The sequence below is a fragment of the Hemiscyllium ocellatum genome, chromosome 17, assembly GCF_020745735.1.
Source record: "Hemiscyllium ocellatum isolate sHemOce1 chromosome 17, sHemOce1.pat.X.cur, whole genome shotgun sequence".
Taxonomy (NCBI): Eukaryota; Metazoa; Chordata; class Chondrichthyes; order Orectolobiformes; family Hemiscylliidae; genus Hemiscyllium; species Hemiscyllium ocellatum.
The window spans coordinates 24,277,602-24,295,523 of NC_083417.1; the positions used below are offsets into that span (position 1 = coordinate 24,277,602).

The following is a 17,922-nucleotide window of genomic DNA, read 5'->3' on the forward strand; positions in this document are numbered from 1 at the left end:
GAGAAAGTAATGAGGAAATTTAAGAATAGCAGGAAATGAATTAAAAGAGAATTTTAAAAAAACATAACCACAACATTCAAATGATATCCAAAATGTTGTCTCCTTTGTGCAAGCTTACTTCTGCTGTGGGCTGTGCTGGATACCATTTTTAGGAAGGTCAGTCATGCTATACTCAATGTGTGTGCAGAACCTATGAGCAGTAGTCATACTGTGACATTAGTCTGGGGTGCTGGCACTTTCACACACACCATTTCAGCTAACATGCTGTCTTAACCAAGCACAACTGAACATGCATTCAGTGACAGGCTCCCATTTTAAAGAATCTTCAACTATGTTCTGATTAGTTGTGATTTAGAGGTGCTGGTGTTGGACTGGGGTGCACAAAGTTAAAAATAACATAACACCAGGTTATAGTCCAACAGGTTTATTTGGAGATACCGGTGTTGGATTGGGGTATACAAAGTTAAAAATTGTTACAGTTAACCTGAGAATGAAACTTTTAAAAATAAGTTTTGTGATTTACACATGAAAGAAGTGAAACTATCATGCTATTTGAACAGATAAAAGACTCAACAAACAATAAAGGTATTCTTCAATATATAATTTCAGTTACATCACACTGTAAACTTTTGCTATAAATTCTGTGTCTTACAATTGTGTCCTCCACAACCACCTGATGAAGGAGCGTCGCTCCGAAAGCTAGTGCTTCCAATTAAACTGTTGGACTATAACCTGGTGTTGTGTGATTTTTAACTAGGTTTATTTGGAAGCACTAGCTTTTGGAGTGCTTTTCGTTCATCAGGTGGTTGTGGACTATAACATAGTAAGACACAGAATTTGTAGCAAAAGTTTAGAGTGCGATACAACTGGAATTATATATTGAAAAGGACCTGGATTGTTTATTAACTCCCCCATCTTTTAGAATGGCCATATCGGTTTCAGTTCTTTCATATGTAAATCCTAGAACCTTTTTATTGAATTTAGATTCCCAAGTGAACTTTAACAATAGGTGTTATGTCAGCTCAGATAATGCATTGAAATTGTGAGATGCCCTGTGTGAGACTGTCTGTGCTTCAGACAGATTCTATTTTGAGAAAAGGGATTTTTAGAATCTTACATGGACTCATGCAGTTTTTGAGCAAAATAAAATGTAATTCTGCAAGTACAAGTTCACCCCATAAACTTATATGTGTGTGCGTGCATGTTGGTGAATGTGTGTAAGGGGGGGTATGAGTGTATGTGAGAGAGTGTGTGTATGTATATGTGTGTGAGTGTGATTGTAAAGTGCTATAAGTCTGTAAGAGGATGCGTGTGTGGGTGTGAGTGTGGATGTGTTTGTATGACCACAGAAGAGAGAGCTTGTGTATGAGAGAGGGTCTGCATGAGTGTATGGGTCTCCAGGAGTGAGTGAGTATAGTGTGTGTGTGCGTGTGTGTGTGTGTGTGTGAGTGCGTAGAGCAGTGGGGTCACCTGGAGTGACATGAACCCAAGGTCCCGGTTGAGGCCATCCCCATGGATACTGAACTTGGCCATCAGCCTCTGCTTGGCCACTTTGCGTTGTTGCCTGTCCCCTAGTCCGCCTTGGAGAATGGTCACACGGAGATCCAAAGTCAAATGTCCTGGACCGCAAAAGTGTTCTCCAACTGGGAGGGTACACTCCTGTTGGTTGATTGTTGTGCGGTGTCCATTCATCCATTGCTGTAGCCTCTGCTCAAGCAGACACTGCTCAACAATCAACCAGCAGGAGTGCTCTCTCCCAGTGGGAGAACACTTCAGCGGTCCGGGACATTCAACCTTGGACCTCCTGGTGACCATTCTCCAAGGCGGTCTTTGGGACAGGCAACAACGCAAAGTGGCCAAGCAGAGGCTGATGGTCAAGTTCAGTACCCATGGGGTTGGCCTCAACCAGGACCTTGGGTTCATATCACACTACAGGTGATCCCACTGCACTACACACACACAGACAGACACAGATATAGTCACACACACACAGACACATACACCCACACACACACATACACACACATGCGCTCCTACAGACCCTCTCTCATACACAAGATCTCTCTCATAAGCTCACACACACACACCTATACTCAAACCCACACATACACCCTCTCAGACTCTCTGGTGGGATGCTGTTTGGAAGGTCATTGCAGACTCGATCTGCACTTCATTCTTACTGCACTGTAATGGGGTGTAGGTGATGCATCATTACACTCATTAAACCATGCAGGTCCATGCCTTTGATCCTACAGACTCTGTGCCAGTCTTTTGTAGCATCACCATTTGAATGGTGGTCATTTTTCACCACAATAATTGGCATAGTCAGCACGGCCAGTGAATCTCAATCACTGCTAATGGTTCAAACATTAAATAAGGTGACAGTCAGAGTATGTTTACTTATCATCCATTAGATAGAGAAATATGTCATCAGGAATTGGTGGGGCAATTTTATGATCAGAACCAAAGAACATATCTCCAGGTGGAGGACCTAAAGATGGCATACTGCCCTGCTCAAGATTTCTTGCCAAAACAAGGAACCAACATTGTTTTGGGGGTAAACTAGGCAAATTATATAAAGCTGTAGGGTAAAATGTGAAATATCCACTTCCCACAGGGAATAATAATAATCACAAGGTAAAACAGGAGATAGCTATTTCCTGTAAAAAAGAAATGCTAAACTTAACTAAATTCCAGTCATGACAGACCCAAAGTGTCACCAGAACATATCTAGATATAGAAGGAAAGGAGGGTGGAGTCATTGGTCACAGGGAAACCATTTAATGCACAGTCTGTTTCCATCAACAGATAAGTTGTCCATAGATACGACAGACAATTTAGCATGATCAATCCATCAAACCTGCAAATCTTTGGACTATGGGAAGAAACCAGAGCACATGGTACAAACCCACACAGAGATGGGGAACATGTGTAAACTCCACAGAGACAATTACCCAAGACTGGAATCAAACTCGGGTCCTGAGCGTTGTGAGGGGGCAGTGTTAATATGTACAACGTGTTGTTGTAATCCAAAGGATTGACACATGACCCACCCCGCAACAGATCAATGCCACCCTATCTGATTCGATGGTGCTTTTGGAAGGATATTGTTCAAACAGATACATCTGTGGGTAACCAGAATGTGACACAGTACCAGAACAATGAGTGTTTCCACTGTTCTTTTCTGACATAATAACTTGAATAACATAATGCCTATATAAACTAATTTTATCAGTGATCCATCTGCTCTGATTCCTTATCCATTCTCTATGCCCTGTTCTCAATAATTGCAAAGTCAAGAATCACACAACATCAGTGGTTGTGATGAAGGAGCGGTGCTCCAAAAGCTAGTCCTTCCAATTCAACCTGTTGGACTATAACCTGATGTTGTGTGATTTTTGACTTGGTACACCCCAGTTCAACACCGGCATCTCCAAATCAATAATTACATGTACTGTCTGGGATGCAGGTAGATGCTTATATCAATGTGTGTGGTGAGTGTCTCTCATGCTGCCCTGGTTGATTGGAGAGAGAACACTGTTGCTGTTGTCCTCCAAGCTGCCTTAACATTCAGTGACATTTCCATCACTCAATCCCATCCTGAGGTTAACCATTGAGCACAAACTGAAGTGGACTAGCAGCATAAATACTGTGGTTGCAAGAGCAGCTTAGAGGCTACGAATCCTGCAGAGAGTAACTCTGGCTTCTCAAAGGTTGTCCACTATATGCGAAGCACAAGTCAGGAATATGATTGAATACTGTCTATTCGCTTGGATAACTCCAGCGACACACAAGGAGCTTGACACCATCCTGGCAAACCAGTGTGCTTGTATCCACAAACATTTATTCCCTCCATCATTGGCACTCAGTATCAACAGTGTGTAGTGTCTACAAAATGCACTGCATAAATACATCAAGTCTCCCGAGATAGCACTGTACAAATTGATGCCCATCTAGAAAGACAAGGGCAGCAGGATTATCATTACCTTCACATTCTTACCATCTCAATATCTTGATTTGGGAACATATTGCTATTTCTTCAGTTTTGCTGGATTAAGATCCTTTACCTCTATAATGGCATCCTGGGTCTATCTACCCAAAATAGACTGCAGTGGTTCAAGGTGGCAGCTCACCACAACCTTCTCATTGGTAACTAGGAATAGGCAATAAATATTAGCCCAGCAAGTGAAGCCCACAACCTATGAATTAATTTTTAATAAATGGTATCTGTGAGCCTGTTTACAAGGTGTTTAAAACAGTCCAAACCTCCCTTGCACTTTGCTTTTGGTTGATGAATAGGACCAAGGTCATCTATGAAGGATTGGTGTATGATATCACACCTTTTGCTTAAGGTCACTGGGTGTGGGTGACTTAGTCCTGCAGACTACATATTAATCATAGGGTTACATATTAATCCCATAGTCAAATGGTTTGTTGAATATTGACAGTGTCTGGCAGAATGGCTCAGGTTGCAGTAGAAAGAGGCCAAGCCACCACCAAGTGATTCATCAAATAAAACTGCCAAGCAAGCATGGGGAGTATGGTGCAGGTAAACCTAGCATATAGTATCCCAGGTATTGCAGATGGCAATGTTGGTTAATAAAGATGCTCCCCAGTTTCCACGAACCACCCTCCCAGGAAACATGAAAAACAGAAACACACTGAAAAATTTGTCACCTAATGAGATGGTGGTTCTGGATCCAGCTGAACTTTGGCAAAGCCACAAGAGAACTGTAAGTCAGAAATTCTGAAGGTCTTGAAACCCTGGTAAGATCCCAAAGCCATTGGTGATAGAGGTTTTCAGGAATGCACCACTTGGGTCAGACTGCATCTGCCGAGAGGTTTGGGGACTAAAGTAGTGGAGAGGGGTTAAGATGGTTACAATTAAACTGAATATTTGTCTTGAAGTAAGTATTGTAGTTACACTCAAATTCTTCCATGTTGTATAATACAGCTTGTGTATAAACATATTGTGAGATAAGAGGAACTAAGAATCTAGACAGTTGAATTAACATGCAAATAAGCAGACCTAAGGATAAAGGTTAAGATAAAAAGGACCAACCTGTTAAAGGTGAGGATTACATATATGTGTGTTGAAGGCACTTTATTTTTCAATAGTTCTTTGGGTAACCAAGATGAGATTCTTCTTTGCAAATGCTGGGATAAAATGCTTGCATGTTCGAAACACATAGACTTGAAAATGCTCATATTTTCCACAAACTTAAAAATCACACAGCATCAAAAATCACTGTCACACAGCTTTCTGATGAAGGAACCACTGTCCAAAAGCTAGTACTTCGAATTAAATATTTTGGACTATAACCTGGGGTTGTGTGATTTTTAACTTTGTCCAGCCCAGTCCAACACTGGCATCTCCACATCATATCTTCCACAACAGTGCTGGACTCCTTCATGCTTCTGAACACTGAACACAGACTTTTCTTGAAAGCCTGTCAATCCATCAAACATTTCTGTGTACATACCCATCAGCAATTTTCTCTATGCCACTCTGAGTCTTCATCCACATTGTGTGCAATAAGAACTCATGTGGAACCTTGGTCTCTGGCAAACTGACATCTGCACTCTGCTTTCCTTCTGCCCTGGCTGTGGACACATAAATCCAGAATTCCACCAAGCAGAGATCTCACTTCTCAGCTATTCTCTATTACATGTGCAGTGTCAGTGCCTGAGATGATGGTTGGGAGATTCAGAGTGAGTGATATCAATTGTTTGCCACTGATCTGTTTTTCCTCTCTACTTCTCTTGCTCTTGAGCCAGGGACTGGTCAGGTTGTCGTCTTGGCTATCGGAAAAGAGGAAAGCACAAGGATGAGATTGTGGTATAGCAAGAGGTTCATTTTTCAACTGTCAGTAACTTGTACACCAGAAGAGATTTTGGAGTGAAAGAGGAGTGAGATGTGAGAAGGAGGATCAGATGTGATCATGCCATCAGCTCTGCAACTGCCCTCAGCCTCAGCCTCCCTCATGGGTCACTCTAAAGCTGTTAGGCTCATCTTCTCCAATAGGATGAGAACATACTACTGACCCTATGTTAGAAAGTTTCAGCTGCCAATGGGTTGTGCACCACCTAATCCTTCAGATGTGAAGGAAGTCTATCAGTGACTGTGGTGTGATCTGTTCAGATGATGCTTCAGCCATTGCTGAATGGCTTGCAATGCTTTGCACCCTGTGAGATGTAGGCGTGAGGCTTGCAATACATTCTGAATGTGTGATTGCGAGCTGAAATTATGAATGTCAGATTTGAGTGGTGGTTTAAAGAGACTTTTGGGAGGTGAGTGAAAGGAGTGTGGTGAGTTGAGCAATGAATATTGCTGGTGGTTCATTTCTGGCATTTGAAAATGCGTTCATAAACCCTGCCCATTCTCTAAATTTAATTTCTTCTTCCTAAATTTTATCCAGTTCTTTGGATGAGGGTGGAGTCTGGGGGGAATGGCTCTAGCTCCCTGTGGATTGAGGACCTCTCTCCTCCAGCCCATTCCATGCACCCACTGTTCCCCAATCACTTTCACCTCCTGCACCAGCCCAGAATTGAACCCTTCCTATGTGGTTCAGGATGTCTTTAAGTACTGCAGACTTGCTTTGTGAAAGCAAAGTTATGCAGATGCTGGGCACTGAAACAAAAACAGAAAATGCTGGAGAAACTCAGCAGGTTTGGCAATATCTCTGAAGAGACAAACAGAAATAATGATTTGATTTCAATATGACTCTTTAAAGCTTTGTGTAGTGTGTACCTTTATGGGGCACGTAGCCATTGAACAGTGCTTTGAACGCTGGGTTTCACTGTGATTTGCAGGCAATGCAAATGTTTGTGGCTGCTTGTATTGGAAGCAACACATGCATTATCATCATCATCATCTCATTGCCTGTTGTGGGGGCTACTAGACTTCACTCCCAGGGTATTCCTACAGAGTTTTGTCATCCCAGCAAAATTCAGCAGAACTTGATTAAATATTTTACACTGCATTCTACAGTGCAAGACCTCGCCTGGGTTACTGCCAGTGGGATTGAAGATCGATAATCACGGTGAGGAGGTAAGGCTTTAGCTTTGAGGACTACAGTTGATTCAAGAGGCAGAAGTCACACGCCACCAGATGAAAGTCCAACACGTTTATCTGAAACAAGTTTCGGAGCGCAGCCAATTCGTCAGGTTTTTACTCCAGTCCAGTCAAACACAGTTTGCAGAGTGGCACGTATATTTCTCAAAGCGCCTTTTCCAACTCAGTCTGAAGAAGTCGCCCTGTCCGGGCGAACGTTGACTCTGACTTACAGAACCCATGGTTTTGTTTTTCGGTTTTTTTTTAACAATCTTTTTACTCAGGTCTGATCTGGCAATCTAGGTTCGGGAGGAGAGTGCTGACTCGCTGCCACCACTGCTCAGATATTCTGGCTCAGTCACAGTCAGGAACGCTCCATGTGATAATCCCACTGTCAGCAGTTTCGAATCGGGACATTTCACCAAACTGGCAGTCGTTCCAACATATGACCATGTAACATTCATACCTGCTGTGCTTCTCCAGCACCTCACTGTTCAACATTTATACGGCCCTATCCATTCTCAGGGACACTCAGAAACTACTGGTGCGTGTGTTTCACCCCTACCCGGCTCTATCAGGGGAAGGGGTTTGAGGGCTCGCTGTAGTGCTGGCGTTGACTTGTGTTCTGAGATGTTGGCTGTGATATGGAAGGGAGGAGCGTTGTGTCCATGTGGGGGAGGGCGGAACACACCCCTCCCAATCCCCTATAAGAAAAGACACCGTCTCCTTACTCGCGGCTGTGTTCATTTCACTCCCAGAAACTTCCAACATTGTCAGCTTTGTCCAGAATGAGCCCTCCTGGAGACCGCACCGTCCTTGTGCTGGGGGGAGCCGGAACAGTGGGCTCGGGAACGGTGAAGGTTTTGCTGGAGAGAGGTAGGTGCCAGATGTCCGGGTGCTGAGGCATAGCAGCATTAAGACATGTATCTCATCGGCCATCCATCTGCAGTCTGCTCGGCTTTCCATTCGCACACTGTCGCTCCCCTCAGTCAGAGCTGCTTGTAGTGACAGGATCAAGGTGAACTGCCGCTGACTTTTCCCGAGAGCAGTGCAACGTGAGAATGACACTCCCTCGCGTAACTGGGCAGCGGAGAAGGGAGCCACTCGGCCCATTGCGAAGTTGCCAGCTTTCTGAAAGAGCTGTTCGTGTTAAACCGGGGGGGGGGGGGGGCTTTCTTACGGGTGGTTTTAAGGAGCAAGAGAAGTTGTTGGCATCCTGGCCCCTCAATCAGCATCACCAAAACAGGGGACCACATCACTGTAGGATGCTGTTGTGTTCCCATTGGTTTGCCCGACTCCGACATTACAACAGTGACTAACAGTGACTAGCTACAACAGTAACTAGCTACAACATTGACTAACATCAAGTCCTTGTTTGGCTGTACCTTTCCGTTTGCCAGGGAATGGTAGCGAAAAGTGACGATTGCAACTTTTTCTTCCCCCTGTCGGTTTCCAACTCACATCGCAAAGAGTCTGACTCCACCAGCACTCTCAGAAAGTGTATTCAGATAACCTCCGAGTAAAACAAGGTTCATTTCAGTTCTGAAGTAAGGACTGGAAACGACATCTCTGTTTCTCTCTCCATATACACTTCCAGATCTGTTCAGTCTCTCCAGCATTCTCTGTCCCTATGTCCCCAGGTTCTTTTCCAATTGCCTTACATCTGGGTCTCCTGTCAATGTCGATTGCTTTTTATCCCAATATTTCATCGATCCTTCCTAATGTCAAACGCTTTATTATCAAACCTCTTAACCTTTCCTCTTCTAAGCCAGTGTGTTCGGTCCCTCCGCTCCTGGTATCAGGATTAAATTTCTTCCACAAGGTTTTGATATCCCTCTGTTGTTGGAATGCCCCTTCAGATTGTTTCAGTGTTTTTATTGACCTCGAAAGCAATTTAAATTCAACACTGAAAGAGAGAGGCAGGATTTTAGTTAGCACAAGCCAAGCTGTGCTCGAAGAGGACCAAAGAAAACAGCGATCGCTGCCTGGTAACAGTGATCTTTTTTTTAAAAAAGGGCAAATTCCCAACGTTTTTATTTTTGTTCTTAATGTGCAGCTAAATCCTGTTATGATCCCGAATCCCCGCACACAGCGCTCTGAGGCAGTGGTTCCAGCACTTTGTTTAATAATCTCCTTTTCAGGTGTTAACCTGAACTTTCAGTTTAATGGGATGAGCAAATCAACACATCTAATTGGAGGAATGTAAGAGTAATAACTTTACGTGGAAGAAAGTAACGGGGAAACCTCATTTAATTGGGCCATTCAAATATCTCTTACTGTTACTTGACCAGTTCCGCTCCTTCGTTGTTTTGTGCAGCTTTTCACCAATGATTATTGTTTAATAGATGAAAGGTATTTTGTTACAGTCTTCAGTTCAGTTCCAGTCGTTACAAAGTCAAGTCTGCGGCAGTTTGAGAAACCAGTTACGCAGGGATTCCCCTTTGGTCCCTTCGTGAACGACCAATTCCTGTACTTTCCGGATGAAGGGCTTTGGCCGAAACGTCGATTTTCCTGCTCCCCGGGTGCCGTCTGACCTGCAGTGCTTTTCCAGCACCACTCTAATCCCAATTCCTGTACTGTCAGGCATTCCACAAAAAACTCTTTCAACCTATAAAGCAGAAACCGAAACGGAGATTCCGAAGAAGGAGGATACTAGGGTCGAAACTGAACTGTTTCCATCCCCACTGATGCTGCCAGATTTGCTGGGTTTATCCATCCTTTGGACTTTTCGCTCTTTATAGTTTATTACTTGTGGGTTGGTGTGAGGTGAGTGAGTTGGCTAGTTTGTGAGTACAGAGCAGAACCAACAGCATAGGTTCAAATCCTGCAGTAGCTGAGGAAGAACTCTCCTTCTCAACCTCTCTCATGACTTCAGGTGTGATGGTCCTTAGGTTAAAGCACCACCATTTGGTCCCTGAGAGAGCAGCCTTTGGGGACTATGGCAGCTTTACCTTTATATGTTGAATAAAATATTAGAGGCACCAAATTAAAGGAAATCAGTAACAGGTCACAGTCAATTAGATGTGTAAAACTTGATATTCATTACAGGTGAATTCCAAAAGGCAATGTCTTTGAGAGGGATGAAGGCATTAAGAAATTATAACTGTTCCTTTATTAAACTCCTGTGCATTATTTTTTTAAATACAGATTCATTTATTTGGGCCTGTGCCACATTCTTTCATTGGTCTGTTAGTTACTCAAAGTGGTATGACAATTTAACCATTTGTTCCTTTATGAACCAATAGTAATCCAGACTGATGTAAAATCTAAAATACTGGAGCTGAGGGGCAGCACACTGGGAATGTGGTGAAGCCATTCATTGCAGGCAACTTTGAAATCTAGCCTATAGTAAGGCCTGCAATACCTTCAGGCAGTGAGGCATTAATGCCAGCTGAAGTGTCTGATATAACATAAGAGATGAAAAAGAGGTTTACCTGACCAATCAGAAATTTGCATTCTATGAGATAGACCACTCTACATTGGGAATCAGCCCACAGTAAGATGACTGATTGATTTCAATTCCCTACATTATGTTCAGATCAGAGTGGTGCTTGTAAAGTACAGCAAGTCAGGCAGCATCCGAGGAGCAGGAAAATCGACGTTTTGGGCAAAATCCCTTCATCAGGAGCCCTTCATCATTCCTGACCTGCTATGCTTTTCCAGCACCGCTCTGATCTGAACTCTGGTTTCCAGCATCTGCAGTCCTCACGTTTGCCCTAAATTGTGTGCCAAGTGCCTTTCCAATGCTTCCTCTTAATAAAAGGTTAAAAGTCAGTTTACATTAACATTTTCCTGGTTGTTCTTATATCAGCCATTTAATCTATATCAGTTGTTGATGAGATAGTTGTATAAACTGATTGGCAGTTCTCGAACCTGACAATATGGGGAGAGATTATAATAATTAACATTAATTATTTTTTAAAAATCAGTTCTGCATGCAGTCAGCTTTCACCCCTTCAAGATTATTTACATAACCAACTGGATTTCCTAGTGAGATCATTATACCAGCTTCATTTTGGGAATAGCAAAGTTAATGTCTGTACACACAACACAGTTCCTGCCACTGTCTTTACAACCACTGTTATCACACAGCTCTCATTCTTCACCCACTATCATTGACATCTGTTGCTGTATGAACAATTTTGAGCTTGATGTCAAATACTAACTGAGATTCAATTTCCTCCAGCATGATACTAGCACATTGCAATCATACTGCACAGTCAGTGCTCATCCTTATTTACATGTTTATCAGCTTTTCTGGCTGCCCAATTGAACTCAATTCAGTGATGTAACTAGTTCAACCCTGAACTGGAATTTTTATCACAATCCATTCATTTCATCAATTAGACTTGCCACTTCTACCAATGGAAAGTTGATTATATGTCTTCACTCCTGCCAGATTGACAACGTTCCCCATCCTTTCACTCCATAAATTGATTTTTCACATACACATACTGATTTCATGATGTCTCCTCCCTTATAATATTTAACTATTCTAGAAATCTGAAATTCAGTTCTGTCCTGCAAAAGGCCATAATTCCATCATCTCTAATTAATGGAATACTCCAATGTCTCACTGTTAAGATTGACAACATTCATTAAATGTATTCTTAGAGGGTCAATGACATAACGATCCAATTATTTGACACTTGCCCTCAGATTGCAAATGTTGCATTTCCTCTCTAACAATTGGGTCCTCAATTGTTCAGGGCTTTTGCTTGTGGTTTTGCACCAGAGGTCACGAGGTAAGAAGGTCTGAGAATTGAAGGTGAATTGTAGCTCCATCTTCCAGTTTGGATATTGCCGGACGATCCTATGCTCTGAATGTATTGAATTTATTTTGTAAATTTGTTCCTGCTGTTGGATTTGTTAAGCATTGTTCCTAATTTGCACAAGTATACTCAAACTTCATAGAGAAAGCCAGTTTGTATTTTGCAAACTCCCTTGTGCACATTAGTTTTCAGCTCTGTTCACAAGCAGACTAAATACTCATTTCATTTCAAATATCCCCCACTTTCAGCTGAGTGTTAATATCCATAAAGAACTGTGTTTCTTAGATTTCTACATACCAGCAATAGGGCAGTAGGAGAAAATAAAAGGGGAAATGCAATGGGGGATTTGTTAAAGCTCCCAAAGGTAAGCCTGAAAGTGGCAGTAGCTGTTGTAGAATGGACAATGTTTTGTCCAGCAGTTGTAGTGACAGAAAATCTGCTGTATCCTTGAGATCAAATGTTGTAGATGTGTTCAGAAATGGCGCAGGATCTGTGCTGCTATTGATGCTGGGAAAATAACTCCATTCCACAAAGGCCACTACTTTTACAAAGTTGCCATATACTGAAATAAAAGTGACTCCCTCAGTAGAAGTTGTGAACAGCAAGGCACCAGAGTAAATAAACTGTTGATGATCTAACCTGTGTAAGTTCTACGTGTAGCAGTGGTAATTGCCAGGTGAGTTCTCTTGACATTGCAAAGATGTGTCTCCCAAGTCACTTGCAGTAGCAACTGAGCTGTCAATCCCCATTTCTGGGAGACTTTCAGACAAGGCAGGAATTTGGAAACCCTGTGCTGCACAGACACAAAGCTGCATTTTGAGAATCTGTTTTAGGATGAGTTGGAAAGCAGGGTAGATATCAACCATAGAATAACAGGGTTTGGAGTGCCTGTCACTTTCTCATTATCATGTCATTTCACCAGCGGTGAAGCAGGTACAGAACAGCCTCGTCATCCAAAAGCTAATTAAGGGTCTCTTCCCATCACTGCTGATTCTTTACCTGCAGTGACAGGTTATTCTCTGAACATGAAGACTGACAGGTTTAGCCCTGGCAGTGGTGAAGTGGTACTTCTATTAGGGCAATTTTTTGGAACACGGAGGGCCAATCCAGCAGCAATGGCTCACCAAACTTCACCAGAGCCTGTCTCTCTGCCTCCAGCACTCCCAAAGCTTACTTACCTGTATGCAAATGTGGTTTACTTCCATGGTGTGCTCTAGATCCTGGTGCAGTCCCAGCAGTGGCCACTCTTGGTGTCACTACTCAAAAACTGGTCATTTTCTGAAATTTTATTGAAATTGCTGAGCAGCTGACTCTCCTGATTCCGGCAGTTTTTTGTTGGGGGTGGGGGTGGGGGGCAGTGTTATTACATGTTCTTTCAAAGAATATAAATTTCTGTGAAAAACTGTTGGAGCCTTATAGGATATGTCTGGGCATCCTGCAAATGTCTGAGTTAGTGAATCCCCCAGCTTATGGGTCAATTGTTGGGGTTCCAGCAGCAGTGAAAAGCTTGACTTAATCAGTATCTTAAAGGAAGAAAATAGAATTCCAAAACTTGGGATCTAAGCAACTGAAAACATTGCTGCCAGTTGTAGAGAAATTATGACTGGGAATTCACAAAATGCCAAAATGAGAGAAGTGCAGATATCTTGGAAGGTTATGGGTTTGGATGTGACATAGAAACAGGGAGAGGTAAGGCCTCAAAGTGATTTGAAAATAAGGGTCCAAATTTTGAAATTGAGATATCACTTGACTAAAGGTCAGTGAGCAGAGGGTGATCAGGAAATGGCACTTGATGTCAGTTAAGATACATGCAGCAGTGGTTTGAATGATATCTGATTTATTGAAAGTAGAATCTGGGAGTACAGCCAGGACTGCATTGTTTCCCCAGGAATTTAGTATTGGAAAGGCACAGATAAGGATTTCTGATGCAGAGACAGGGACAGGCTTGTAAAAGACAGGCTTAATGACAATGTGAACATGAGGTTTGAAGATCATCTTGGGATCAAATATGATAACAAGGTGTCGGTTTCAGTTTCCAAAATTGTTAAACTTTGGACCTCTCTGATTTGAAATTTCTGAACTACTGAAGTTTGTCAATTTGTGTCAAATTGAAATGATCCCAACTAGTAGTTAAGTAGATAAACTAGTCTTTACATTGGCCTTACAGCTATACTGATAAATTGTTTTGTATTGAACTCTGTGGGGTCCACTCAATGTGAGTGATACTTTTTTAGTCTAAAGTTACAGATGGCTTTCGCACAAACCTTAGGATTGTCTATTTTGAGTTCTGATCTCCTATTTCTTAAATACATTACTTTTTGTCAAAAGAATTTCTCTCTGGGTTTACAACAATGCTAAACTTTGAAGGAGTGCTGTGAAGCAGACAATTTAGTAATATCAGAATTGTGAACATATCTTCATCACACAGACTGTAGTAGTTCTGAAAGATGGACAAAAAAAAAAACTCACAGCGGGTTGTGAGTTCATGGAATGCCCTGCCCGTATCTGTGGTGAACTCTCCTTTATGTTCATTTAAGCAGGCATTGGATAGGCATTTGGAAGTTATTGGGCTAGTATAGGTTAGGTAGGACTCGGTCGGCGCAACATCGAGGGCCGAAGGGCCTGTACTGCGCTGTATCCTTCTATGTTCTATGTTCTATGTTCTATGGACCTCCACCTTGTTTTAAGGGGCAAAAAAGATTAGGCAATAAAGCCTAGTCTTATTAGTGACATGAATATCTAAGGAATGAATTAGACTAAAGCTGTATGTCTTGAGTTATCTAATCCAAGTAGTTACTGTTTCTTTGTCAGAATATCTTAACACAATTCACCTACATAGACACTCTAGAGTTAGACAGTTACCTTTCTGTCACAAATGAGGTAGATTAACTGTGGTCCATTTTGGAAAAATGAATATTTACAATCCAAATAACCTTCCCAGTCATCATCCGCTTTAAATAATTTAAAACAGAGCTTAAGTGGTATAATCAGCTGTGAGAAATAGCTGCCATGTTAGAAAAGAGAAACTTAAAAAATATCAGCAGTGGTTCTGTCAGGAAGTGACTCCTCTAACATTAATGTAGATTAAAATCCTTCTCAGTTAGAGAATATGACCTTAGAGCTATTGTCAATTCTGAAAGTTAATACAAACCAGAATTTTCTGCAATGTTGCCAGCACATCCCAATCAGCTTCCAGGCCTAAGCATAATGCTACCCTTTACAAAACCCCTGAGAACCACATCACTTACATTAGCCTTAGAGGCACTTTTTCAGATTGAGACACAATAGATAACTCCTTGTATGCTGTTGGCCAGAGGATTAAAGATGCAATGTTTCTTGACAACACATTGAATCAAAATCAATTTATTTAAATATTCTTTTCAGGGAATTAAATACTAAGTAAACTGAGTATAACCTTGCACTTCCTCAAGCTAAATGCAGTTGCTAGGGGAACCTGTATTGGTTCCAGCTATCCCTGCCTTTGTGTGGCATACTTGGAACATTCTTTTTTCTAGACTTACCTGGGACCCTCCAATACTATCTTTTTTGGAACATTACAGATTATAGTGGTGACTAAACTGGAAAAACCATCAACTTTTCTTCCAATTTTGCCATACTTTCGTGTGGTCCATCTCTGACTCATCCCTTCCCTTCCTCAAATTTTTTTATGTTGATTTCTGGAGATAGACTGCTGACCAATGTCTTTTATAAAGTCACTGAATTTCTCAGCTGTCATGACTACTCTTCCTTCCATCCTGTTTCCTGTAACGATGTTATTTCAATTTCTCAGTTTCTCCATTTCCACCACATCTGTCCTGACAATGCCTCCTTGTAGTATTTCTGAAGTAGCTTCATTTTTCCTCATTTGAGGATTCCTTGTTATTATGGTTGACATTGTATTTGAACAGATCTATCCAATTTTCCAGACTTCTGCTCTGTCTTTTCCCTTCTTCCCAGAATCATACTTGGGTTTCTATAGACTTCAACTTCTAGTCCACCATCTTTTACATCAATGGATTATTTTCTGACAAGTCCAGATTGATGCCATCACATGACATACTTTTCTAACCGCTTCCCACGTTCTGAAAGGACCATTTCCTATGAAAGACATGTCTGCTCATCAATCATCTCTAGAACACTGTCCTTTTACACATCTTTCCATGCACGTGCAAGAGATACAAATCCTGCCCTTTTACTGTTTCCTTCCAGGATGAAACAGTGACTTACAAGTAATAGCAATGGATCTTCTACTTCCATTTGAGTAAACAAAGAGACTTGATCCAAAAGCCAGAATCTCCAACTGTGTAACATTCTCTTCTTATTAGTGTTACGTATCTCATGTGATAACTAGCAGAAGTCTTGGGGTGGAGCTTAAAACACAAGTCTTCTGATTACAAGGAAATAGACATTTTACTGAGACAAGCTGAAATATATCCAGATAAGATTTGCAGGTTAATTATCCATTTGAAACTAAAACTTGTGCCAGCTATATCAGAGGATACCAAATATCAATATTGTGCAAGTTTAACATAAAGGGAGTTCCCAATATTTCAGTGAGTAACTGATATAATTGGTGTGATCCTGAGTCATTTTAATAGCAATATCTCTAGTCATTTCTCAAACCTGAGTTAATTGATTACAATTAGTCTGAGCATTTCTGGATGTGGGAAAGAATAAATTGGTTGGTGTTCTCATATACGACTGCAATTTATTTGCACCTTACATTTACTACAAGTTCTTGGAAACTGCTGATATATGGTTGCCATTTTATCGATAGAGTTGAAAAGCATGGCACTCGTAAAGCAGAGCAGGTTCTATCCTTGTTGCGGCTAGAGGGGTGGGGTTCAAGGGCAGAGGTGCGGGAATTGGAGGAGATGCACTGGAGAGCATTGTTGATCACGTGGAAGGGGAAATTTCAGCCCTTGAAATAGGAGGTGATCTGGGATGTTCAGGAGTGGAATTATTCCTCCTGGGATCAGATACGGCAGAGGTGGAGGAATTGGGAGTAAGAGATTGCATTTTTACATGAAGATGTGCAGTCCTGGTAGTTGTGGGAGTCGATGGTTTTGAAATCGATATCTGTGTTGAGTCGGTCCCTGGAGAGGTCCAGGAAGGGGATGAAGGTGTCAGAGATAGTCCATGTGAACTTAAGGTCAGCTTGGAAGGTGCTAGTGAAGTTGATGAACTGTTCAACCTCTTCGTGGGTGCACGTGATGGCACCGATACAGTTCTGGTTCTTCTGGATCCCTGCCTTTTCTTTTGGCAGCTACAGTTCTGGAACAGCATATGAAAACAGATCAACGTATTGTACAGGGAAGTGGCAAATACCAAATTTCTCACAGTTTGAATGAAATCAGGATCTTTATCTGCAACTGTTAGTGTAGGGAGCTGTTCTGAAATTCCTTGTCTTCAGTGAGGTCAACATTTAGGAAGTGCTGTAAGTGATGTGGAACTGGCATCTTTGTAATATTTGGGACAGGGTCTCTGTCAAGTCAGCCTGGTGGTTATAAAACCTCTCTAATTGCACATCTACCTCTGCTGCAACATACCATGAATTTTAAGGTTATGGAATCAGGAAAGGGAGCCGCCTTCCTCCAATGGTTCAATACGTTACGATGATTTTATTTTCTGAACATAACTATTTGTGTAATGTACTCTGTTCATGAAAGGCAATTCATGAATAGAGAGAAAAAATAACTCCACTGAACTTGCCAAATTTCAATCATTTCACGGCTGTATTAGAAAAAGTCAAAAATCAAACCACAGCAGGTAATAGTCCAACAGGTTTATTTGAAACTGCAAAAATTCGGAGTGGCGCTATTACCCAGTATTGTGTGATTGTTGACTTTGTCCACCTCAGTCCAACACCGGCATCTTCACATCATCTGCATTAGAAAGGGTCTGGGTGAGTTAATGAATCATCCAATTTCGGACTCTAAGTTTTTAAATACAAAAATCTTAGAACATCGTTCACAGACACTTCAAAACTCATTAGTAATTAATGGTACATTGTCAAATGTCTGGTGAATTCAAAAGGATTCGGCGGTTATAAATTAGTTGTTAATTTAAAAATAATGAAAATCCATTGTTTATTCT

General features: G+C 41.6%; 1 protein-coding gene across 1 annotated transcript in view; it reads left to right on the top strand.

The window, feature by feature from the left end:
- Positions 1-7,764: 7,764 nt before the first annotated feature.
- The window catches only part of si:dkey-238o13.4 (uncharacterized protein LOC560780 homolog), a 33,108-nt gene continuing 22,950 nt past the window's right edge, over positions 7,765-17,922 (top strand). The window contains exon 1 of the mRNA XM_060838006.1: positions 7,765-7,930. Within this exon, the coding sequence (XP_060693989.1) occupies positions 7,843-7,930 (88 nt within the window). The 5' untranslated portion in view covers positions 7,765-7,842. The remainder of the gene's footprint in view (positions 7,931-17,922) is intronic.